This window comes from Octodon degus, unplaced genomic scaffold (genome assembly GCF_000260255.1).
Source record: "Octodon degus isolate 3935 unplaced genomic scaffold, OctDeg1.0 scaffold00011, whole genome shotgun sequence".
Taxonomy (NCBI): Eukaryota; Metazoa; Chordata; class Mammalia; order Rodentia; family Octodontidae; genus Octodon; species Octodon degus.
Window position 1 is genome coordinate 14,671,455 of NW_004524587.1, and position 24,874 is coordinate 14,696,328.

The 24,874-nt window shown below is 50.4% G+C and overlaps 2 protein-coding genes across 11 annotated transcripts in view; both read right to left on the reverse strand.

Annotated features, from left to right (window-relative positions):
* Positions 1-12,729, reverse strand: Carmil2 (capping protein regulator and myosin 1 linker 2). Of its 9 annotated transcripts, none has more exons than XM_023709205.1 (40): positions 12,702-12,729; positions 12,385-12,534; positions 12,006-12,097; positions 11,862-11,912; positions 11,421-11,483; positions 11,177-11,301; positions 10,964-11,055; positions 10,731-10,801; positions 10,542-10,615; positions 10,318-10,393; positions 10,152-10,240; positions 9,939-10,033; positions 9,778-9,864; positions 9,591-9,703; positions 9,409-9,486; positions 9,202-9,278; positions 9,008-9,112; positions 8,749-8,818; positions 8,562-8,643; positions 8,367-8,463; positions 8,226-8,283; positions 7,927-8,099; positions 7,603-7,765; positions 7,426-7,527; positions 6,129-6,257; positions 5,930-6,043; positions 5,616-5,773; positions 5,449-5,542; positions 5,154-5,285; positions 4,958-5,024; positions 4,281-4,516; positions 3,374-3,474; positions 2,932-3,292; positions 2,727-2,849; positions 1,863-1,899; positions 1,637-1,708; positions 825-1,046; positions 589-669; positions 223-300; positions 1-142 (listed from the first exon to the last, which is right to left on the reverse strand). In XM_023709205.1, exons 2-40 carry the CDS (start codon positions 12,422-12,424, stop codon positions 24-26), a joined length of 4,197 nt encoding a protein of 1,398 aa, XP_023564973.1. In that variant the 5' UTR covers positions 12,425-12,534; positions 12,702-12,729; the 3' UTR covers positions 1-23. The 9 variants fall into 9 exon arrangements, with proteins under 9 accessions (XP_023564973.1, XP_023564971.1, XP_023564975.1 ...); XM_023709203.1 differs by having other exon boundaries at positions 4,958-5,027; XM_023709207.1 differs by lacking the exon at positions 589-669.
* A 3,662-nt stretch (positions 12,730-16,391) lies between these two features.
* The window catches only part of Ctcf (CCCTC-binding factor), a 68,767-nt gene continuing 60,284 nt past the window's right edge, over positions 16,392-24,874 (reverse strand). For both annotated transcript variants that reach the window (XM_004625862.3, XM_023709218.1), the window contains 2 exons: positions 19,402-19,563; positions 16,392-17,872 (listed from right to left, as the gene is read on the reverse strand). In XM_004625862.3, coding sequence (XP_004625919.1) covers positions 17,688-17,872; positions 19,402-19,563 — 347 coding nt within the window. In that variant the 3' untranslated portion in view covers positions 16,392-17,687. The remainder of the gene's footprint in view (positions 17,873-19,401; positions 19,564-24,874) is intronic.

A 24,874-nucleotide genomic window follows, 5' to 3' on the forward strand; every position in this document is an offset into this window, starting at 1 on the left:
TCATGCGGCAGGAGAGGAGAGGATCAGGGGTTGGGGCCGCCGCCTCTTTGGTCTGTGGCTGGGGAGGGTGGGTTCTGCTCGGGGCTGGGGCTGGAGGGCTCTGTGGGCCGAGGGGGCAGAGGCTCAGTTCCAAGGCCAGATCCTGTGAGGGAGAGGAAAAATGGCTGAGGGCTATGCCAAGCAGTCCTGCCCCACTCCTAACAGGTTCTGGCCACTTCTTACCTAGGCTTGGGGATGGTGGTGCCTCGAGCTTTGGTCTTCGCTTGAGGACTGGGGAGCGCTGCAGCCGCAGGGGCCGTTCTAAGGGGCACAGAAAGGCTCGCTGTGAGTCATCTCCGACCCCTCTCACCTCCAGTGCATGCAAGAGTGCACATACATTATTGCCCTTTCCCCTGCTTCCTCCACCCCTGGCAGAAGTGGCTTTTCTGGAGGTGGAGCCAGGGTGTGTAGGAAGGACTTGTCATACACTTGCTCCTGGCCTTCACATCACTCGTGGCCCCCTCCATGGCCCAGAACCACAGTGGAAGCCCAGGCACCCACGCTCCCCCACTTCCTGCACTCAAGCACACATGGAGGTGTTTCCCTCACCAGCAGGGGCCTGGAGCTGGTCCTCATGCACAGACACTGCTCGTCGCCCTGCCGAAAGAGGCCTCGGCCTCAGCTGGCCATCTGGGGGAGGCCAGGGTGTCAGGGTTTGCTTCCAAAAGTTGCCCCCACTCCAACCCTTCACTCCCACCTGCATGTCCCCAGGAAAGCAAGTTCCCAGCAGGGAATCCTCCAGTCCTCAGCCCATAGTTGCAATAGGGGGTGGAATGCTTGCCTACCTTCGTTCCTGGGGCCCAAACAAGGATCCTCTGGAAGACCCAGGATGTCTGGGGCAGGGCTGGCTCTGCGGAGGTTTGGGCTGGGACAAGGTGAGGGTGGGCCTGGACCATCCTGTTGGCCCCAACCACGGCCTCTCAGCTCTGCATTCAACTGCTGCCCTAGTGTCTTCCAGGTGGCAGGCTCAGGCCCCTGTGCCCCTGTGCCAGGTCTACATGAGGGGTCTGCGGGGAAAAGTGTCAACTGAGACCTAGGCCAGGCCTTGGAGATGATAATGGTCTCTCTCTCCTCTCCTCTGCTCTCTTCTCCTTTCCTTTCCCCTCCCCTCCCCCCTCTCTGTCCCTTCTCCCTCCCCCTCCCTTCCCTTCTCTCTCCCTCTCCCCTCCCTTCCCTTCTCTCTATCTCTCTGTCTCTCCTTGTCTCTCTCCCTCTTCTCTGCTCTCCTCTCCTTTCCCCTCCTCTCACCCCTCTCTCCCTCTCCCTCACCTCTCCCCTCCCCTCTCTCTCTCCCCATCTCCCTCTTCCACTCCCCTCCCCTGCCCTCCTCTCTCTCTCTTTCTCTCTCTCTCTCTCTCTGTCTCTCTCTCTCCCCCCCTTCACCTTCTCCTTCTTCTCCCTCTCCTCCCACTACTTTCTTTTGACATGGTCTTGCTATATAGTTCAGTTGGCCTAGAACTCACTATGTAGCCCAGGCTGGCTTTGAACTTGAAATGAACCTCTTTCAGCCTCTCACATCCTGGGATTCAGGCATGCACCATCTTGCCTGTTCTTGTGTAGCCCTGTATTTCCCCAGCACACAGTGGCCCTCACTCACCAGCAGACACAGAATGAGTTCGGGACTTGATTGAGATGGGCGGGGTCTCTGTGGAGCTGTCCATAATGTCACCTGCAAGGTGGGGCTGAGCACTCAGGCAACAGACCTTATGGGTAAGGGGAAGAAAAAACTGGCCTCTCCCCATGTCCCAGGAAAGTAGGTGTGTTGGGGATCATCTCTAAGAACACCCCCTGAATATACTGCCTTACCCCAGTGTTCCACTTACCATCTGAGCCAGCTTTCTTGATTTCACCATCTTTGCTCTGTAGGAAACAAGGCAGTAAAACTTCAGCCCTGCCTCCCTTGCATTACCCTTTGCTTCATTCTTGTTCTTATAATCCAGTCACAGAATGTCCTCTCTGAGCTGGGCAAGAATATGGCAAGCCCAGTCCCAGCCACCTAAGTGCACAGTCTGAGATGGCAGTTGGTACACAAAAACATGCACATTCCTAGACACATCCTGTTAGTTCTGCAGTGTACTTCCTCCACTTCAGTGTTTCTAAATGCAGAGGTCCTACTTTGTATGTGTGCTTTCTGAAGAGCCGTTAGGTAGCTGGTGCACAGGACTGTGGTTCTTAATAGGAACTGTGATCAGAGTGACATTAGCAGGATGGCCACAGAAAATCTGAAGGCTCTCGGGGAATTACTGAAATGGCTGAGGAGGAATCTGGTATAACCCATGATAACACTGGCTGCAGAACAGGGAGGGCCCAGACTAGCACCCACAAGGAAGATTTGAGATGTCCAGAGGGAAAAGAGCAGAAAGTGGCCAGAACCAAGGTCCCATTGGACCTTATTGCAGCAGGATTAGAAGCATGAGCTGCGTTGGAGCCCCTGGACTTTCAAATACAGGTGACAAAGTCAGATTTCTGTTAGACCTGCAGAAAAAGGACTTTGAGTCCTAGGAGGATGTATCAATGGCACAAGTCAAGAGGAAAGAAAGTTAAATCCCATGACTCTTAAGGAGAAAATTAGTGGAACTGATAATTAGATCTGTGTGTACTATAAGTCCCCTTTGTGGTTACATGTCATCTGTCACCTACAGATTGCCATATGCCACCTCACTTTACCCTTGACCCCCCAAACTCACTTGCTTCCTCTTGCCTTCAGCACTCCCACTGCCCCGGCTCACACCGATCCTCTGCAGCATAACTTGTACCCGCTGTTCAAAGGATGGGGCCAGCTCTGTGTCTCCCCGTTCTAGGGGCCGTCTCTGGGAACAGAGAGGGCTGAGTCAAGAGAGAAACCCTTCCCTGAGTTTCCAAAGAATCCTTATCCTGGTCATCAGCCCTCACCTTGTCAGGTCTGGCATTCAGTGTCTCCTCCTCCTCAGCAGGCAGCAGTATCATTGAGTAGGCCTTGCTTTCCCTTGTGTACCGAGGCCGGCTTCTGCGGGCAGGGTCAGGGCTGCTAGGGCCCCCCTCAGCCCCACCAGGCTCCTCACCTCGGCCAGGACGGGCTGGAGGCCGCAGTAGGTCCCCAAGTGTTGTTTTCCGGGTGCGGGCAGCTGCACCAAGGCTGGTCTCTAGATCAGGCCGTGGACCCCGTGTTGAACGAGGCTTCTTAAAGGCAAAGAGGGTGCCCAACTTCTTTCGAAGTGTACGGGGGACAGGAGTGGCACCCCCTTCGGTGGCCAGGTCCTCCTCGGGGGCCCAACTGTGGGAACAAGCAGTAGTAAGTGAGGAAGCCCATGGGCATCCCACCCTCTCCCACCCCAGGCAACTGCCCCTCACTCACAGGCGATCCTGCTGGATCAGCCTTTTGGAGAAGAATTCCTCCACGCCCTCGTCCACGCGGGAACTGAGCCCATTCCCTTCCTGCGGCAGGGCTGGGGGAACCTGAACAATACCATGAGGTCAGGGGTCAGGTTTGAGTGCAACTGTGGCTTCCCCCTGCTCCCGTGTCCAGCAGGCTGCTGTAGTAGCAGGAAGATCCCAGGGCTGGGTAGCCCTAAGGAGCTGCGCATACTAGCCCTCCCATTGTCCAATGCTGGGCAGAAGTGCTTGGTTTCACACACTCCCTTCCATTGCTGTCCTGGCATACACAGCCCGCCCACACTCATTCCTGCTCCACGAGTTAACAAACCTGGCCCACTAGCGGGCTACAGCACCCTTGTGTCCCTGGGGTCACACATTCCACCTGCCAATCCCTCTGCTTCCAGTCATTCCCTGCAGTACCCTCATCACCACCCCCACCCCTCCCGGCCTGCTGCCGCTGCTGCGTCAGACCCTCGGGGCCTCTGCTGGCTCTTCCTCGACTTCCGCCAGTGCCCACTGCCCCCGCCAGATCCCAGCCCCCACACACATCACTCCATACATATACCCGCTGGACACACAGCAGACACAGGAGTGTCCCCAAGGCCCTGAGTGAAGGAGGGCAAAACAGACACCCTCACAGGCCATTCATGCAGAGGGCCATTCTGAGGAGTCCTTCACCCAGGGCCCCCCCACGAAACCCGCACACTCGTGGCCCTACATAAGCATAGCCTGGGATGGAGGGTGGCCAGGACGAAGCCAGAACTCGGCCCGTGACCAAATGGCCTTGGGCCCCACAACCAGCCTCCCTGCCCGCCATCACCGTGCGAAGTGCCCGACCACCCATGACCCCCAAGTCCACAAGCTCCGGCACGGGGGAGGTCTCTCACCTGGGGGCCCCCAGGCGGCGGGCGGTGATGGTGCTGGCGGCGTGGCCGTGGCCGGGCCCGGGTCGGATGGCGCAAGGGCTGACCGGCGGGCGGCAGGTCCATGCGAGGCAGCGGGCCCGCCGGGGGCCCCGGAGCGGCGGGGCTCGGTGAGCCGCGCGCGGACGGCCCCGCCTGCGGCTCAGCATCTTCTCCCGGAGCCGCCAGCTCGGGCTCCGGCTCTGCTTCCTCAGCAGCACCTGAGGCGAGAGCACCAGAAGAGCACCAAGCGCCGAGCCCGGGGGAGGTGGCGGCGGAGCTAGGGCGGCGGGGGACCCGCCCTGGGCGTGGGGAGGGGCCCGGCTACGCTGCCCGCCCCGCCCCCCGCCACCGCTGTCCGTGGTGCTGAGCGCGGCCCCGAGAGCGCGCGGCTCCGCATCACCGCTAAGCATGCGCATCTGGGAGTAGGGAGAGGGGTAGGTGGAGTAAGGGAGATGGTGACCTGGCCCTGCTGGGCTCAAGATTCACTCGGTCCTGACCCCAATTTTGCGGGTTGTACGAGGTTCTGGCCTGGCCCGGGCAGGCCCGGGCAGGGGTTACAAAGTACCCAGGACAGGACAGAATGAATGTCAGTCTAGTTGTCCAGATCCCCAGGTCTAATGGAGGTTCACCTCAGTTGGCTCCTTAAGGCCATGGCTTACTGTGATCGAAGGAGACCCAGTGAAGACAGTGGTTGTGCTCAGGCCACTTCCTCAGAGGACTTTCATCCTGCTGGTGAAGGCACAACCTCAGCCTCGATTGGGAAGGCACAACTTCAGAATTCCCTCTTACCTTCCACACCCCAGAGCAAGAAGGGAGGATTCTGAATCCCAGACCTAGCATTCCAGGATCACTTACCTTCTCTTCCTTGTCCTCAAGGAAGAAAAAACCTTCCAATGCCCCAGGCTCCAGGGGGCTTGGCTCACCTCCATCCAGTGCTGGGAGGTCAGGGGGCATTGATACTGGTGCCTGTTGAGCCAGGCTCTCCACCTGAAATACCATATTACCCAAGGATGGACAATGCTAAGAGAATGATGACTGGCCCTGGGCTACATGAACCCAGAAGATATCACAGAGCACCTCATAGAGGATGGCCAGGTAACTCTGTGTATGTGCAAATATATGAACAGCCAGCCCACCCCCACTCCCTTACCAGCCGATCCCGGGCTGCATTCAGGCCTGCCAGAGCCTGAGCTACAATGCTCTCTGCAAGGGTCCTGCATTGTCTCTCAGATAGGCGCACATCCCTAAGAACAGGAGAGTATGGGTGAGCTTGCTGACTCTCCCCAACCTTGCACAGCTTTTCTCAGCCCAACCTACCTGAGTCTGATGAAGGCATCTTGCAGCAGCTGCTCTGGAAGCAACCCTGGGAGGCCCTTTGAATCCACAAGAACCCCTTCTAGTTGCTTTTTCCAGCCAGGTCCCTGCAGCATCTGGGGGCAGAGGCTCCTTGTGTCCAGTATGGCCTGAATGAAGTCCTGGAAAAAGGGCAGAGTGTAATGTGGCTTTTGCCAGGGTCCAGGTCTCTTCGCTTGAAGCTGTACCCCCACTGACTCAGAGGATATAACAGCTATGTCAATGGGAGGGGTCAAGCTTGCATATGGAGGTAGGGCTAGGGCAGGAGGGCATCTCACCTGGATGTCCTTGTGGCAAACCTCACCCAGCTGTTCCAGAAGGGCCTCCAGCTTCTGCCTCCACTGCCAGTGATGGCTTGGGGAGTTCCCAGCTTCATTTAGAATGGGGAGAATCTGAGGTCCAAGGAGGAAAAAGAGTTTCAAGTTGACATGTGACTAAGAGGGGAAAGGTCCTTGTAGGGGGAGGGAGAGTGCTCACACTGAGAAAAAAGTTGGCATTTTGAATGGCATCCTCTGCTTGGTGTACAGCAGCTTCACTCTGGGGCCCAGATCCACAGCCCAACAGCTCCATGTGCTCCTGCACTGACTGACACAGCTCATTCACCTCCTGAGGGGCATCGGGGATCAGTCCTGTGTTAGTCATCTCCTAGGCTCCCAGACTCTGCCTGTCTTCCTCCTTTCTAGGGCCTCAGCTGGGGGCGGGCGGGGGGGGGGGAGGTGAGGCCTGAAGTTGCATTCCAGGCCACCACTTAGGAACCTTATCTCTTCAAGGAGGGGAGAAATGTTTCTCCTTTTGGATCATTTAGGAACTTGGCATTTTGTAAGTAACCAGAACAGAGAGGGACATTTTAGTCATTCTATGTTTGAGAAATTCAGGCTGTCCACCTAGAAAACAGGAGAGAGAGAGAGAGAGAGAGAGAGAGAGAGAGAGAGAGAGAGAGAGAGAGAGAGAGAGATATGAACCATAGCAGAGGGAGAAGCGAAGGACAGTTGCTGTGGAGGTGAGGAGGAGTGCATGTTTGAGAGTTGGTTCACAGTCAGCACCAAGGGGACTCTGATGAGTCCAATGTGGCCAGGCAGGAGGGATCTTGAAAAAAACTTTTACTCACAGCACTTGGTGGTTGTGGGCACCAGGGAAAATGGACTCCAAGGCAGAGAATGGGGTTTGTGGGAGATGATGAGGTCACTTAAAAACATGCAGAGTGTGATGCCGTCACAGGATATTGAGATTAAGGTGCCTGGGTGTGGGAGCTTAGCAGAGAAGAGATTTGGGAATGGAGAGATGGGAACATCTTGAAAAGAACAAGAAATAGAGGAGAGGGGGCCCAGCCCTAGCTCAGTTCTTTAAGAGGCTGCTTCCACAATGCTGGCAGCCTCAGTTTGCTGTAGTTCGATCCCCACAACACTCAAGCCATGCAAAAGTGCCCTGAAGAAATAGAGATGATGCCAGAGATAGGGCTGCTGGGTTTGAAATCACAGATGTTAGTGGATAGAGGAGGGGAACCCCATGAATGGGAGTCACAGATAGGGTACAATCAGGAAAAATGAGGTAGGATTTTTAAATACACCCTATCTTTAATAGGAAAGCCTGTTTCTATGCTGAAAGTAAAGCAGGCAGGGGTACTATTGGGGAGCTATTTCTGGAGCAAATGGCTGTCTCTAGACCTAGGAGAGGAAACTATATGGGACAACAGGACTCAGCACCCTGGGCTCAGGAGTCATAGCCTCTGACTCATGAACACTCACACAGTACCAGGGAGGGGAGCAGCGCTGACCTGCTCTGAGTGCTCTGAGACCAAATTCAATGGCTGAAGGCAGGATGTGAGGCCAGAAGAGGTGGGATCCTCGCGATTATTCCTCAAGAGACAGGCCTGGATCTGAGGGCAAGGAGGACTGAGAAATGGAAGAGGGTGGAGCCACTGCGCAAAGCGTGTCAGGGGAGGAGAACCCACCTGATGGACTGCTCGTGCGGTCAGTTCTGGGCGGCTGCGCTGCGCCTGGGCCACGTCATTTAGAGGCAGAGGCATAGCCTTTAAGCTGTGGTTCTGCTCCAGGGCCTGCGCCACATCCAGCAGCCCCAGAGCAGATGTGTGGTTCCGATCCCAGATCACAGACCTGAACAAGGTGGGGTTTTAGTAGGGGGTGGAGCCCCACAAGGCCTTATCCAACCCACAGGCTTGGTCCATTTGTTTGGTCCAGCAGGCTGCTCTTTGAGCCCCGCCCCTTCATACCACACCCTCCTCCTGTATTGGTCCCACTCTTATAACACCGCCCACCGGAGCCGCGTGTTGACTCGTAGCGCCTTGGCCAGCATTTTGGCGCCCGGATCTCCCATGGCGTTGCCACTGATATCCAGCGCGGTCAGGTTAGGATTAGTGCCCAGCGCTCGCAGCAGGACGCTGGCGCCCAGTTTGAGCCGCGAGTCAGCCACAGACAGAGACTGCAAGGGCTGGGGTTAACAGAAAGCCATGACTGGTGTCAGCAAAGAGGGCAAGTCAGAGGCCCTGAGGAAGGGAGAATCAACATGTCAAAGAGGTCTATTGTCTGAGCACCCGGAAAGGTACTGTGAACTCACACAGTCGTCATCTTGCATGAGCTGGACGATCCGGTGCAAGACATCATCCAGGGTTTCCCTGTAGGCAGAGGTCTATGTTGGGAGAGGGGGCCAGGGTAGTGGGATGTTGCTTGGGAGGCCTGGGGTGAGATGGAGGCTCACTTGCACCGGACGTTGAAGTTTCTTCCAAGTGCTACATGTCTCAGGGACCGGCTCCTCCCAATGGCTAGCACAAGAGTCACCATGTCTGAGCCAAAGCCTGGGGGTAACTAGAATCACGTTCAAGGCGAGACTGCTGGGGTGGGGTGAAGATTGGGAATTGGCAGGAGAACAAAGAGGAGGGGTGGGAGGACTTACCATTATCTGCCAGATCCAAGGAGCTCACAACGCCTGCATCACACACTAAGTCTTGTATCACCTGGGCACCCGCAGAGCGCAGCTGGAAGTGGAAGGTGAGGTGCATTCAGGAGATTGGGGGGGGGGGAGGCGCAGGCAGCCAATGTGTGAGAGCTCTGTGTTCTCACCCATAGGGTAGGATGCTCACCTCACAAGCACTGAGGTCCAGGTGCAAGTCTTGGATATGTGTGTTGAGTGCCAGGCCATCAAAAACAGCCCTGGGAGAGGACAACAAGTAGGCAATGCAAGCCAGGGTAGGCGGCACCCGCATATGAAGGAATACCAAAAAGGCAGAATGAAGGGAGTCTGGAGGTTTCAAGTGTTGGGATTGCAGAGTAAAGCCCCAGAGGCTGGATCAGGGTGGTTTTCTTAAGTGAAGGGGCATGGTTGAGCACAGTGTCACTTACCTGAGCGCTTCATGTGGCAGTTTGCAGCCTGCCAGGCCCAGGTACCTCAAGGTCTCTGCATGGCTGAGGAAGAGCTGCAGTGGGGCAGGGGCAGCCTGGGATTTGCTGGGGTGGGGAGTGGGAGAAACGGACTTCAGGCACAGGGCAGTGGCTTCTTGCAGGCTCCCTAGCCCCAATCACCATGGTAACCCTACCATCGAGAGAAGACATTCCTGGAAGTGTCCAGGTGGGTAAGGCTGGCACAGCAGCCACGGGACAGTGCTTCAAAGAGCTGCAGGAGGAGGGTGTTGGCTAGAGAGAGCACCAAGCCCTTCCCACCTCCACCTGCCCTCCACTCAACCCAGCTTGGACTACCCAGCCTGGCCAATCACCACCACCACCACCCCACGAACACCCCTCACAGTGTCCAGTGCTGCGTCTGTGCCTGCAAGATTCAGGAACATCAAAAAATTAGGACGGCTCAAGAAACTATAGAGACCCTGGTAGGAAGTTGAGGGTGAGAAGGGGTTAGTTATTTCCTACTTAGGGCTTCTGGACATCCAACTGCCTGCATCACACTAATAGGGTGAAGACAGCCACTCACCCCATTGTCCTCTGAAGCCCCTAGTGCCCCAGGATTCCCAGAAAGGTCCAGATGTGTCAGAGCAGAGTCAAAGGCTGCATTGCAGGCCAATGCCCGGCCCAGAGCCCTCATTCCTGGCAGGAGGGACAGGATGGCTCAGCAATCAGACAGACCCCTTTCCCCTCTCCCACTGCATCTCCTGGCTCACCTCGAGATGTCAACCCTGTCTGGGCTAGGCTGAGTCTCCTGAGGGCTCCTGGCCGTTGTTCTAGGTGTCTGCCAAGTGCAACCATACCTGGGGATTGGGTAGTCCTGTGAGCTTCCCATCCCCCAGCTTCTGCCTCTTGGTTTCTCCAGGCTCAGTCATACCTCTATCATCCAGCAGGTTCCCCGCCAAGCTAAGCTCTCGAAGCCCAGAACATGAATGTCCTGCCAATGCGTGGGCCAGTCGCCGGACAAAGTCTCTGAGTACCAAAACCCCAGATGTGAGATTGACTCTGGATTCCCAAGTCTTCCCCAGGGGACTGGCACCCACTCCAGTTTCCAAGCACCACCCCCCAAGGCCCTATCCAGCTTTCTCACCCCTTCAGGCCACAGGTCTCCAGCACCAGCTCTTCTAGGTGGGATGACTGACCCATCATGTACAGAATCTGTTCTGAGACTTCTAGGCTCTAAGACCAGAGGGTGATGGCTCAGTAGGGTGCACCCCAGCTCCAATACTCCTAGTTCCCCCTCTCTACAAGCTCACCAGCTTCATGTCCACACAAGAGAGGCACCGGAACCACAGGTTATAGGACAGGGCAGCCACACTCAAGGCCAGGTCTCTAGATAGAGGGTGGGGAGAAGGGTAGGGACAGAACTCAGGTCCTCCTGGCAAGGTCCTAGGCCAAACATCCCCTCCATACAGAGACTGAGGCCCAGGAATATGGTTCTGGACTCCTGTTCCCCTCCCAAGCCTGATAGGCCTCGCACCGGCTGCCAAGGTGGCTGAAGTCTCCTAGATTAAACTGGCGGCATCCTTGACGATGGTAGATTGTGTCCACATCCTGGATGGGAAGAAAGTAGCTACAACTGGCTTGAGACCACAAAGGACAAGGAGGGGTCAGCACACATGGGGGATGAGATGTTTCCACAGTCCCCTGGAGAGGGCCCTACCCTCACCCACTGAATTTCTTCTCGGAAAGGGAAGCCATTGTAGTCACACAGAGCCTCATATGTCTCCAAGAAGCCACCTGGGGAGGTGCCAGCCGTATGAGGAAAGAAGAGAGGCAAAAAGGTGGAGAGAGATCAGACTCAGGCTGAGTGGCACCCCTGACCCATGTGGTTCTGTTGAGTTTGGAAGCCCCTCAACTCCAAGTATCTGGGGCTGCCTGGAAAGTCTATGTGGCCCTTACCACAGGGACTGCTGGGGGTTGCGGACTCGGAAGAGATGCTTTTCCCCAGCCGAGCCAGCATTGAGGGTGGTGTGGGCTTCCGGAAGAGCTTCCTGGAGAGCAGGAAAAAGAGAAGGCACAAGGCACTTGTAGTCTTGAGAGAAGTAGCCCACTTGTGCTCATCAGAACACTCCCAGCTGCCTTCCTCCAGCCCTTTGCAGTGCCAGGTCTCACCCAAGGGCTGAGCGAGGGAAGACCTTCTTGATGGCCGAAGCCACATGCTGGGCCAGCTGTTCTAGGATGGCCACACCAGGAAATTCCAGGACCAGATCAGGCAAGGACTCCAGCTCAAATGTGACCTGAGGAGGAGATGCTGACCCTCACCTTCATGTGTGGGGCCAGGTATCCTATCCAGAGCTGTATGAGTAAGGGGTTAGGGATGCAGGTGCAGGCCCAGGTGGGGCACTAGATATCTCACCTGAGGGGGTGTCTCCTGCAGTGTCATGGCCTGGACCTCTAGGTAGCTGAAAGTGCAATCCACCTAGGGAGTGATGGGGTCAGTTGGGACCAAGGCCCAAGTGCCACCCTCCTGGGACCTCAGTTGTCTTTGGGGGAGGCGGTACTAGGAATTGAATGCATGGTCTTTGCACTGAGCCACAGTCTTAGCTCCTTGTATTTTATGTTAAGACAGGGTTTCACTAAGTCATTGAGTTTACTCAGGCTGGGTTCGAAACTGTGGTCATCCTGTTTCAGCCTCTCACAGTCCGGAGACTACAGGTGTGTTCACCTTCCCTGCTGGGCCCCAGTGCTGTTGGGCAGCCAGATCACACAAGGACAAGAGGACAACTCTACAGGTGGAGGCCCTGCCAAGGAAGCTGTAGGAGGGCAAGGGTGGTGGTGGCCAGGCCCTAGGACTCACCCTCAGTGGGAGACTGGTGTGTAGCAGGTAGGCCCTCCATCGCAGCAGTGCCTGGGGGAGACAGAGTCTGATATTTGAGCAGAAGCAAGAGACTTTGTACTTGGGCCCAGGTGCCTTTCTGGACTCTGCTTCTGCCCACCATACCAGAATGTAACTTCGCTCAACACCTTCCTGGGGAAGCCAGGTTTTTAGAAGCAGCTCTGCTTCCTTTGGCCACAGGAACCTGGTGATCTCGCCTGTGGAAGGAAAGCCTGCTGGATGACTTTAGTCCTCCTGTCAAGGTCACTGGTGCCTAATGTAGCCACTCTTGCTCACTGCCTGTGCCCCACTGTTGCTCACTGCCCGTGCCAGGCTCGGTTCCGGAGGCTCTACTATGGGGCAACCAGGAAGTGCAGTGGATCTGGGGTTGGCCCAAAAAAGAAGCATCGAGAAGCTGTGGAGTTGTGGGGGCGCTGGGTGAGCCTTTGGTTTGGGGCCACGCTGCCTCAGCCCAGGGAAGTGGGCAGGAAGGGGCAGCGCTTACCTCGCAGCTCACAGGAGATGCAGTCCGGGGTCTGGGCCATGGAACCCAGCTGGGCGGGCCGCTGTAGCCCGAGCTGGGGCGGGAGAGCAGCAGGCTGGCGCACACACAGGAAGCCTAGGGCCCGGGCCGCTCAGCAGCCACCTGCTCCTCCTGTAGCGGAAGATAGGCGCAGCTTCCTGCCAGCCGCCCCCGGCCCGGCCCCTCCCTGGTCTTGGGGGCCTAGGAGGCCCTGTATAGAGTTGGCGGGAACTTCTCCGCCTAGGTGCACCTGCAGAGGACAGGACGTAATGGTCGCGTAGACAGAGTCACGCGTGTACCTTGCCTCCTGTAGTTTCTCTCGCGCGGCTTCCCACCCCGCCCTGCAGTCCCTGCTGCGAACACCAGGGAGCGCTGCCCACCAGATGATCCCTGGCCCACTCTGGTGCAGCCCCTCCTCAGCCAAGGCGGGAGCCGCAAACCTGCTCAGGGAGGAGTCGCTCTGCCAGGAGCGACTATCTCCCAACAACAGGCCCGCCCAGTGGTTTCCAGATTGGGTTCATGACTCCGTAGGGGATGTATGAACTTCTGAAAAGAGGTTTTTTGTTTTTTGTTTTTTTTTTTTTTAATTGCCAGGTGGGGCCCAGGCCTTTTCTGTTGTAGAGTCCCCAGCTTCATCAGATTGATACTGCGTCCGGGTATGGAAGGTGGTAAGGTAGCAGGTGCTCTTATGGAGCAGCCTCACGTAAAATCTGAACCTCAGGGATCCTAGGCAAGGCTAGAGTAACCCATAAGTAAAGGCTAGGTACATGGGTGTTTTTGTAGTTTTGTTTTGGGTGGTAGTATAAACCCACAACCTGCCAACTGAACTGCAGCCCCAGGCTTTTTTGATACAAGATCCCACTAAATTGCCCAGGCTGGGTTCAAACTCACGTTCCTCCTGTTTTAGCCTCCCAGAGTGCTGAAACTACGGGCATGGGGTACTTTTTTTTAGCGGGGGGGGGGGTTACTGGGCTGGGCATTGAACCCCAGGACCTTTGCACTGAGCTACCTTCCCTGCCCCATTTACTTACGCATTTATTCAGCTGTAGCAGGTGTTTCCCTAGCTATGTAGTCCAGACTGGATTCAAATTCACAACAACCTGCCTCAGGATCCTGAGTGCTGGACCACACGGCTCATGCTATCATCCCAGGGCTTGTGCCTGGAGTTTTGTTTGGGAAGGCGCCACTACTAGAGAAGCTAGTGTCTCCAGGAAAGGCCAGGAGAGTCGGAGGGTAGAGGCCTGCCAGACAGATGCATGCTGCCCTATAAAACAGGAGGGGACTTTGATTCTTTTGGGCTGAGAGGGACTTCTCCCATTTCATTATGAATGTTAAACTCCACTTAGGAGGTAAAGAGCAGTCTTCTACCCTACCCTCAGCTCAGGTAGACAGACCTGAAAGAAGAAATCACATACTGGGCAGTGGTCCTTTGGTTCGCATCTTAGCTGTCCTTCCCATGGAGACAGTGGGATGATACCTCATACACTTGGGACTGCCCACTCCTCACCTACCCAAAATGTTTGAGGTATTTGGGAGGCTGAGGCAGGAGGACTCGAGTCCAGTGGTTCAGGGCCAGCCTGTTGTGTCTAATCTTAAACAGGGTTGGGGGTTACAGCACACTGGTAGTTTGTACAGCATGCAAAAGCATTGGGTTCAATCCTGAGCCTCAAAAAACAAAAACAAAAATAATCACTTACTGAAGTCCCCTAGAAGACTGGAAGCAGGTGGTGAGTAGAAAGTGAACAATAGCAACTTGGAGGATGCCTCTTTCACCTAAGCAATAGGCACAGATGACAGCTAAAGGGTGACAGTGAGGACTTGACTGGTGAGGATGCAACAGTTTCCACAGAGGCCAGAGACCTTGCTGTTTTCCAGAGAGCAAATTGAGACCTAACTTTTAAGACCATGTAGAATTCTCAAACTGTTTTTATGGGACAGCTTAACAGATCTCATGTACAACAGGGACAAGAATCGGGTTCTAAAGGCAGACTGCCTCCCCCTACAGTGCCCACCTCCAAATATTTATTTTTTGTCCTTTTGAGATAGGGTCTTGCTACAAAGTTCAGGCTGGCCTTGAACTCACTGTATGACCCAGGCTGGTCTCAAACCCAAAATCTTCCTGCCTCAGCCTCCTGAATGCTAGAATTATAGGTGTGCACCATCAGGCCTGGCTTCCAAATTTCTTTTATGGGACTGGTGAGATAGCTCAGTGGTTTAAAGTACCTGCTTAGGCAAGCTTAGGAGGCACAGGGGCCCGCAGTTTAATCCCCAGCACCACATGCCGCGCCAGCCCTGCCCTCAGGGTGGGCTGAGCTGGCCAAGAAAGGAAAAAATAAAGAAAACTGTCTTTGAAGACAAGGTTTCACTAAGTTGCCCAGGCTATTCTCAAATTTGACATCCTTTTGCCTCAACTTCCAGAGTAGCTATGATTATGTACACCACCACTTACATAGATTGTCTGAATTTTGATAATGCACAAACTACTTAGCCTCTCTGGGTTGTTGCTGAGACAAGGTCTCACTATGTAGTTCAGGCTGGCCTTGAATTTGTGGTGGTTTTCCTGCCTCAGCCTTCTGAGTGTGGGAGTTACAGGCATGTACCAACATGCCTAGTTCTTCTAAATCATTTTTTGAGCTGCATTGACTTACCTGAATGTTAATCTAAGGATTTTTTTTCAGTGCATCATTTTTTTTTTTTAAATAGTAGAGGAAGAACTATACAATACTTAGATGCTTAATTAGGATTATGATCTTTATTAGTCCCAGAACTCTAGTAGACTGAGGCAGGAGGATTACAAATTCAAGTCCAGTCTTCGTAATTTAGCAAAACATTTCCTTAAAAAAGGGCTCATCCTGATGCAGGGACCAGGGCTTGGCCAGCCCCACCCCTGGAGTACATGGAAAGGGCGGACTGGGCATGGTGGCATGTGCCTGTAATCCCTGCGCTTGGGAGGCTGAAAACAGGATCACTACTAGTTCAATCTGTATAGTGAGACCCTGTAGACCTTGTACTAAAAGTGGGGGAGGGGGCGCTCAGGATTTAGATCACTACAATCACCGCAAAAGGTTCTTGGTGTAATTCTCAGCAACTTTCCAACAAAGATCCTGACCAAAAGCAAGGATGGATCACTCAGATGCTTGCTGAGCTGGGTAGCAGTGGTAAGGCCAGTACAAGGGTGGAAAAAAGGGTTTTTAGTGCTGAGGATTAAACCCAAGGGCTCACATATGCTAGGCAAGCACTCTACTATTGAGCCACATGTCCTGTCCCTAGATACTTTAGTACCAACTATGGCTTAACTCTGAGACAAGGAACTACAGATGGATTCAATAACTGTCCATCTAGAGTTCTCTTGGGTGGAAGAATATAAGTGACAGCTGACTCCTGCTACTGGAGATTTTCTTTTAGTGGAGTCACATAGGACATATTATGGACTATGCAACACAGAATCCCTTTTAAACCTCAGCATTTTTTTTTTTTTAATTTTTTTGTGGAACCGGGGATTGAACTCAGGCCCTTGCACTTGCCAAGGAAGCACTTATTCCACTAAGCTATCTCCCTGGCCCTCCTCAGTATCATTTGAATGTCACTTCTTATCTCCGTCTAAGCCAAAACAAACCCACTTTAAAATTTTCCAACTTCAATATACACAATCAGAAAACAGAATATACAAATAAATCACTTCAGTGTTCTGCAAAGGGATTTTCTTCACATCTAGCTTTTAAAAAGTTATAGGCCCAATGAAACAACTCTGATCCTATGAATTCATGCTGACAACCTAAGGCCACTAACATGCAGTCCAAGGAGCTGACTGTGTGGCTTAGAATCCCAAGACATACAAAGTGCCTGGGTTACATTTTCCTCAAAGGCCTGGCTAACTGGAGACCATAAAGCAGCCAAAGTCGCACACATCTTGTCCTTGTTCCTAAATCCACACAAAGGTCTTTCTGGACCTGACACAGGCAGGAATCACTAAAGAGGGAGTCTTCTGAGCACTTGTTAATCCGTTATGATTTATTTGCTGTACAGCAGTAGATCCTCCTCCCCAGCTTTCAACCCCATTACATATTTTATTACAGGTCTCATGTTGGCGTCCTAAAATAATGAAAAATATCACACAGTACAGCTAAATACAAAATGCATCAACCTAGAGTCTGATAGCTAACTGATGGTTCTCTTAAAAGCAATACACAGAAGAAAAGTGTTTGAAATAGTAAGACTGAGGCGCCCTAAACACATTTTAAGCATGTGACAGTTCATGTGCAAGAATCACTTTTTTGTTGTTTTTCTTCACATTATTCTTATTTTTTGAAGATCCAGAGTTTCAATTACTGATCCAGTGAAATTTTCTGGCCCAGCTTGTCAGGGCTGCTCCACTCATAATCATCCTTCTGGCTTTAACAGAAGATTTATAAAAACATTCAGCTACAAACAGAGCAAAGAAAATGTTGATGGGAAATCATAACTGAAAGTTAATTGTACAAGTTTCAAATGCTGGCTCCATGGGCTGGAAATCATGACTTTTCACCTGGGTGTCCATCACCAGTAGGCAGCAGTCCGGGTGCTCTTCTGCTACATGATTGTGATCCAACTCCTTGTCAACATTTACACATCACCAAGTCCATAGTCACTTAATTTGCAAGTAATTAAAATGCTGGGTTTTCTTACACTGCACTTCTTTTCAACCTCTTAATTAATGGAAAAGATTAAAATGTAAAAAAAGTTATTTACAAGCTTGACCATACCAGAAACTTTGCCAAGAAAGAGGCAAAGCTTTCAGGACAGAAACCAATCGTAGCATGCCATACTACTGGTGTGCAGCTGACTCCAAGCAAAGGGAGTCAGGAAAAAGCAAAAGCAAAAAACAGGTTAAAAGTCTTAAGTTCTTCCCAAGTTTGCATTTACAATTAAAAACTCTCTTGGGAAGAAGACTGTAGAACTCTGGGAAACTCGTGGGCATTCTGGAGTGGTTTACTAAATCAAGAGAGGGGGTTCAATGTCTCTGTTTCCATCTAAGAAAACTAGTTAGGCATGAACACTGTCCTCAGCACTTCAAAGTAAACCCTCCGGTACTCAGAACATTCCATGATTTGCTACCATCAAACAGTAAGTTCTAGTTAAATCACATTTTTCTAACATCATTCTGGAAGTTTCCTTTCTCAGCACGTTTGGTAAAATGGTGTAAAATGCTTTTCCCAAAGCCAAAAGGAGAAAGAAAGGAGAAAAATTAAGATTCAGGCCGTTTAAACACAGCCCAAAGCAGTCTTGGAGACGAGCAAGCCCCGTCATCACCGGTCCATCATGCTGAGGATCATCTCAGGTGTGAGGTCCCCATTGGGGGCATCTGTGGTGGCTGGCTGCGTCTCCTCTTCTTCCCCCTCCACAGGCTCAGCATCTGGCTCTTTTTTTACTTCAACTATAATGTTCTCAATTGCACCTGTATTCTGGTCTTCAACTTGAATGATGGCTGTTGCTAGCAAAGAACATGGGGGGAAAAAAAAGCAGGAACATTAAAACCCCCAGAGATCATAAAGGTCCTTTCAGGCAGTTCATGGGATGTTAACAACATAGGAAAGTCTTTAGTAGTGATGCAGAAAAAGTCAGACAAAAAAACCCAAACTGTAACAACTCAAAATGTGGCATACATATAATAAAACCCCAATACACTAGAAACTATCAAAGAGCAAAATCTGACATTTATCTTCATATGCCTCTCAAATTACATATTTAAATCCTTCATGTATTTCATAAATTTAGACATTACTATAGTATGAGATGCAGGCAAAAAAATGGAATACCCTAAGCAAAAAACAGTGAATAGCACGTGACTATAAATATTTCACTAAGTGTAAGCTGTTGGTGACATTTTTATTCTGTAGCTCTCCCATACCCAGGGCCCACCCACCAATCTGTTCACTCAAGGGTGTGTAGGTACAATGACAGGTTGGTTCCAGGATCTATAGTGAACCTCCTTTTCTGGATGGACATCTAAACATGGGGTTCGGGGAGAATATTAAAAAAAAAGACTCAACTCTGCATTTATTTTTTTGTATAGTACTGGGGACTGAGGCCAGTGCCTTTTCACTAAACTACATCCCCACCCCCATCCTTTTTTTTTTTACTGAGACAGGGTCTCTCACTAAGTGGCCCAGGCTAGGGTTGAATTTGTGGGTCTCCTGCCTCAGCTCTCAAGAGTGCAAGGATTACACAGGCATGCACTGCCACACACACCTATAATTCTGCATATCTTAAAAAAAAAAAGAGTTCGCTCCCAGGAGATCTGGAGGACAGATGAGTAACACCTGTGATGGTCACCTACAGGGATGCCCATAAATCAGGAGGCCAACACCTGTCAGGCCTTAACTGTTTCAGAAGGGTAGGCTTAGTATAATACAAACTGCTTCACATCTCCATCTTTTAAAATTTGACGCTTAGTTGAGCATGCTGGCATACACCTGTAATCCCAGAACTTGAGGCTGAGGCACAAGGACTGCTATGTGTTTAAGACACCAGCCCAAGCTACATAGTGGGACACTGTCTCCAACCAACCAACCAACCAACCAACCAACCAACCAACCAACCCACCCACCCACCCAGCCACCCACCCTGACAATCACTGTAGTTGTTTTGCAAAGCCCTTCTGCATTAAAAGGACCCATCTTGTACAGCATAAATACTTTGCTACCCCAGACTTCTTTGAAAATGCAGCAGGGCCCCTTGAGATTTCTCAGATGTTAGTTATAACTTCTAAAAAATAACTCTCTGAGAGTTTGTTCCCAAAATGACCTTAACTGTTCTCATGGCTTAGTTCCCATCTCCCCAAGAACATAGAACTGTCTGGCCACCCTGCCTGCTGGGAAACGTACATCATATCAAGAAGAGGCAAGCTGGGGCCGGGGAGATGGCTCAATAGAATAAGCGCTTCCCTGGCAAGTGCAAGGGTCTGAGTTCAATCCCCGGTTCCACCAAAAAAAAAAAAAAAAAAAGAGGCAAGCAACTTACGCTGGTTCTGTTTGGGCTGATTGGTTCTGCCAGGTGGTCGTCCTCTCCTCTTTTTGGCAGGTGGTGGGGCTGGGGTCACGGGATGGGGCTCTGGTTCAGGTTCAATTTCTACTGCAGGCTCTTCCTCATCCTCATTGTCATCCAGATCTGGCTCAGCATTTTCTTTTTATGGAATCAGGAAGTGCAGGTGGTAGGGAAAAAAGAAAAAAAGAAAAACAAAAGAACAAAAAAAAAAAAAAAAAACCAAACAAACAAAAAAACCACATGTGCTATTTAGTGTCATTATGTGTTTATCTCTTAATTAAGAAAACCCACTTTAGCCAAGTGTGGTGTTGCACACCTATAATCCCAGCACTTGGGAGGCTGACATAGGAGGATCATTGTGAGTTTCTGCCAGCATAGGCTACAAAGTGAGTTGAAGGCCAGCCTGAACCCATAGTGAGACCTTGTCTCAAAAACAAAAACAGGGCCGGTCAAATAGCTCAGTGGACTAAAGTACCTGCTTAGGCAGAGCACAACGGCCAGGGTTCAAGCCCAGGCATGCTGTGCTGGCCCTGCTCCTGGGGCGCAGTGAGATGGTCATTGAGACTGGTGGCATGTACCTGTAATCCCAGCACTTGGGAAGCAGAAAAACAGGAGGATCACTATGAGTTTGATCTGTGAGGTGAGACCCTGTACTAAATACATAAACATAAACACACACACTTTAAAAATGATTTTGCCGGAATTTTTGCTACTGAAATTAACATAAATGGGTATTATGACAGAATTATTATTTTTTGCAGAACGGGGATTGAACTCAGGCCCTTGCACTTGCCAGGCAAGCACTTATTCTACTGAGCTATCTCCCCAGCCTATGACAGAATTATTAAAGCAACGTAAATACTCCATTATATTTTCTGTAGATTGAAGGTTACATTTTCTTTTTAAATTACAGATCTCACAGTGAAGCAACTCTTTTTAATTTTAATTTTTTAGTACAGGGTCTCCAGGGTCTCTCAATGTAGATCAGACTCGTAGCAATTCTCCTGTTTTCAGCCCCCCAAGTGCTGGGATTATAGGTGTGCACCATCACGCCCAGTCTCAAATCATTGTCTCAGTGTCCCAGGAGCAGGGCCACCATGGCATGCAACTCTTATCTTGTACTAGTTATATCTATTAAGCAAAAACCACAAAACAGTGTCTAAATTTAAAGTACAGCAAACATTCCCTTTGCTATATAAGGATAAAGCAATATACTAAACCTGAAACAGACCCAATGGAGATTTCTGAAGCAGAAAGCATGTCTGTGACACAGGGCACACATACATCTTAGGAGAAAAGACAGAAATTTTGGTGTTTGCCGAGGTCCCATTTATTAGGATAAGTGGCAAGAATCCTTTTTTTTTTTTTTTTAAATTATTTTTTTTGCAAAACTGGGGATTGAACTCAGGCCCAATACGCAGCAATACTCCTGTCTCAACCTCCAAAGTGCCACCATGCCTGGTTCCAGAGCACCCAGAAATCCCAAGACCAAGACAGCATGCGGGGCTAGGGATCAAACTCGGGTCCTTGTGCTTGCCAGCTAAGTGGCCTCTGAGCCATCTCCCCAGCCTCTGATTCTCAGATCTGAGTGTGTTATCTGGACACACAATCACACTAACCCTCTGTTTCTTTGGGCCATCTCCAGAGCACTCCCAACCCACCTAACAGTGCTAAGAATGAAAAGATCAACACAACACATATAGTTACACTAAACAACTTATAGTCTACTATAAACACTGCTTTTATTTATATTGCATACAATATTAAAAATCCCCCATATTCCATTACTTCATTAACTAAAAGGTGTTGCCCTCACTTTATAGGAAAGGTGAGGAGCTAAGTAATTTCTTTTTATTTTATTTTATTTATGTATTTATTTTGTGTGTGTGTGTGTGTGTGGCCAGCTCAGCCCACCAGGGGGCGGGGCTGGCTGGCATGTGGTGCTGGGGGATTGAACCGTGGTCCCTGTGCTTTGCTTAGCTTAGCTTGTTCTAAGTAGGTGCTTTAGACCACTGAGCCATCTCACCAGCCCCCCTAAGTAATTTCTAAGGCAGAACTAAATCACAGCAGGTGGAATTCAAGCTTCTGCCCTCAGTTTGGGGCTGTTATGCTGCCTACACCCACAGACAAAGAGTACTTGTTACTCCTCACACATTAGCATGGCACAAAGCGTACACTGCCTGCATTCCTCCAAAAAGGCACAGGTTATTAATGTAACTCATTTTCTCTGGAACAAAATGTTTAAATTTAAAATCTGTTGGTAATGCTCGATCTTCAGGACAAAATGCCTCATTTTTCAAGTGACTGAAATCCTAAATGAAGACACGGGGAACACATGGGTAGGTGGCAGTATGTTAAGAACAAGCTGTTTTCCTGTTGAACTTACTGAAGCCCCCTATTGCCTAAGTTGGCCCAATGCCCAGAAAACTAAACAAATCTAGTCAAAATTGGGAGAAAAAGCACATAAAGAAGGCTAATAAGGCCAAAGTCTTATTGGTTTAAGACAGATTCTGGCAACAAGCCCTGGAAACAGCAGTAGAATCTGCTGACCAATCTCTACAGATGGACAACATGCAGAACTTCTGGGACTGGACAAAGATTGGATCTTTTGTTAAAAAATGGATGGTGACCAGACTGATCTCCATATTCTAGGGGTATAAAGACACACTAAGTACAAAGCCCTAAACTCATCTCCATGCTGCATTATTCAGCAGAGAAGACAAAAAGGAGAACTACAGAAATCTGTTAGGAACCATCAATAATCTCTTTAATCAAAAGATGCTCCTGGCAATGTGCAGTTAGGAAGCAGAGCTGGTGTTGTTGGAAGTAAATCACATGTGAACAAGGCAGTACCAGGGAGTAAGAAGGGCATAGGATGGAGTCTGGTGGCAGAAGGCTCTGCAATGATGTGCAATTACAAAAATGGCCAAACTCAAGGTTACTGGGATTACCAGTAATGGGGTCTTCTAACATTCTTTGATGCTTCCCAAAAGCTCCCTGAAATAATTACATAGCTAAATAAAAGGATTGCCAAAGGCACGTAGTAGTATGCTTTTATAAAAATTAAGGAAACTGACATTTTAAGGAGGCATATATTCAAAACTGATTGATACTACTTAAAATAGATTTTTCATTAAAAACACAGCAGTGGGCTGGGGATGTGGCTCAGTGGTGCTGCGCCTGCCTAGCAAGCGCGAGGCCCCGAGTTCGATTCCTGGTACCAAAAAAGAAAATAGTAAAAATAAGACCAAAAAAAGTCCCTTTGGAAAAAAAAAAAAAACCCCACAGTAGTGGGTATGGAGGAATATGCCTGTAATTCCAGTAGCCTGAGAAGCTGAGACAGGAGGACTTCCAAGTTTGAACCGAGCCTGGGTAACTCAGTAAGTTCCTGTCTCAACATAAAATTTTTTAAAAGGACTGGGAAGGGTGGAGTATGGTGGCACATGCCTGTAGTCATCCCAGCACTCAGGCAGATGAGGCAGGAGGATTGCCAAGAATTTGAGGCCAGCCAGGGCTAAACAGTGAGTTCAAGACAGTATAAACTACACAGGTACTCTCAAACAGACCAAACCAAAAAAATAAAAATAAAAACCAAAAAACTTTCCAAAAAACTAAACACACACACACACCCCACCCCCACCCACCCACCAAACAGGTATGAGGATGGAGCTCAGAGCAAGGGCCCTCAGTTCAATTCTTAGCAGCACAGGGGGCCGGGGAGATGGCTCAGTGGAATACGCGCTTCCCTGGCAAGCGCAAGGGCCTGAGTTCAATCCCCAGTTCCGCAAAAAAAAAGAATAAATAAATAAAATAACATTAACAGAAGCAAATTAACTGGGGTGTGATGGCACATGTCTGTAATCCTAGTTACACAGAAAGCTAGGGCAGGAGGGTGGAAAGTTCAAGAGCAGTTTAGCAATATCCTATCTCAAACTAAAGAAATTAAAAGGGTTGAGGAGATAGTTCAGGGGCAGAGTGCTTATTTACCATATAGAAGGCCCTGGGTTTGAACCCTAGCACCACAAAAAAACAAAGCAAAATAAAAGTGATTTCAGGGGTTGGGGGAGATAGCTCAGTAGAATAAAGCATAAGGGCCTGAGTTCAATCCCTGGCTCTGCAAAAAAAAAAAAAAGATTTCAGATGAGATCAGGCATGTTCAGGGGGGTATGAGTGTAGATACCAGTTTCAAATTCATATTTCAATAAGTAAGTTTCTGTCTCTGTCCCCCCTCGCCCTTCTTTTGGAGATGCTCTTGATATACAGATCAGACTGGCCTCAAACTCACAATGATCCTCCTGCCTCAGCCTTCTGAGTGCTGGGATTACAGGCATGTACCACCACTGGAAGTTCTCTTTGAAAAATTTGATTCCCGGGGCTGGTGAGATGGCTCAGTGGTCTAAAGCACCTACTCAGAACAAGCTTAGCAAAGCACAGGGACCGCGGTTCAATCCCCCAGCACCACATGCCAGCCAGCCCCACCCCCTGGTCGGCTGAGCTGGCCACGGCCACACCCACACAAATAAAATTAAAAAAAAAAAATAATAAATTTGTAAAAAAAAAAAAATTTTAATTCCCTCTCCACTACTTCTATTAATAATATAGGGCTGTTTCCCATGGTGGGATGGAAACCCACAGCGACTGGATCCTCGGTGGGAGCAAGGTACTGGTGCCAGAGTGGTCAGCAGAAGGAAGGTGACCTAGGGCAGGTCAAATAGCTCAGTGGACTAAAGTGCCTATTTAGGCAGGCTCAGGGATCAGGGTTTGATCCCCAGCGTACCCCGGGGGTGCGCTGAGATGGCAGCTGAGACTGAGAGCGGTGGTGAGTGCGTGTGAACTCAGTGCTTGAGAGGTTGAAAACAGGAGGATCCTACAAGTCTGATCTGTGTAGTGAGACCCTATAGTCCCTATACTAAAATAAATAAATAAATAAGTAAGTAAAGTTTTTTAAAAAAAGGAAGGTGACCTACCAGAGTGTCAGAAGTATGCCTGAGCCCAGGATGGCAGCCCATGCCTGTGAGTTTGAGGTCAGCCTGGGCTACACAGTGAGATTCTACCAAGCATGCAAACAAGGAAGGAGAAGAAGGAAATGGAAGGGAGAAAAGAAAAAAAAAGGTAGGAAGTAAAAGAAAGAAAAAGTAGCCAGGTGTGGTGGTGCATGCCTTTAATCCTAGCACACAGCTGAGGCAGGATGATTGTTTTGATTTTGAGGCCAGCTTGGGCTACAAAGTGAGCTCACAGCCAGCCAAAACTGCACAGCGAGATCCTGTACTAAAAAGACAAAAAAAGAAGGCTGGAGAGATAGCTTAGTAGAATAACAGCTTGCCTGGCAAGCACAAGGGCCTGAGTTCAATCCCCAGTTCGGGGGTGGGAAATATATAGGGTGGTGGTGCAAACTGTTGGGTAAAATGCAAAGGTCTTTGGATTTATGAAGAATTTCCTAGACTTGTGC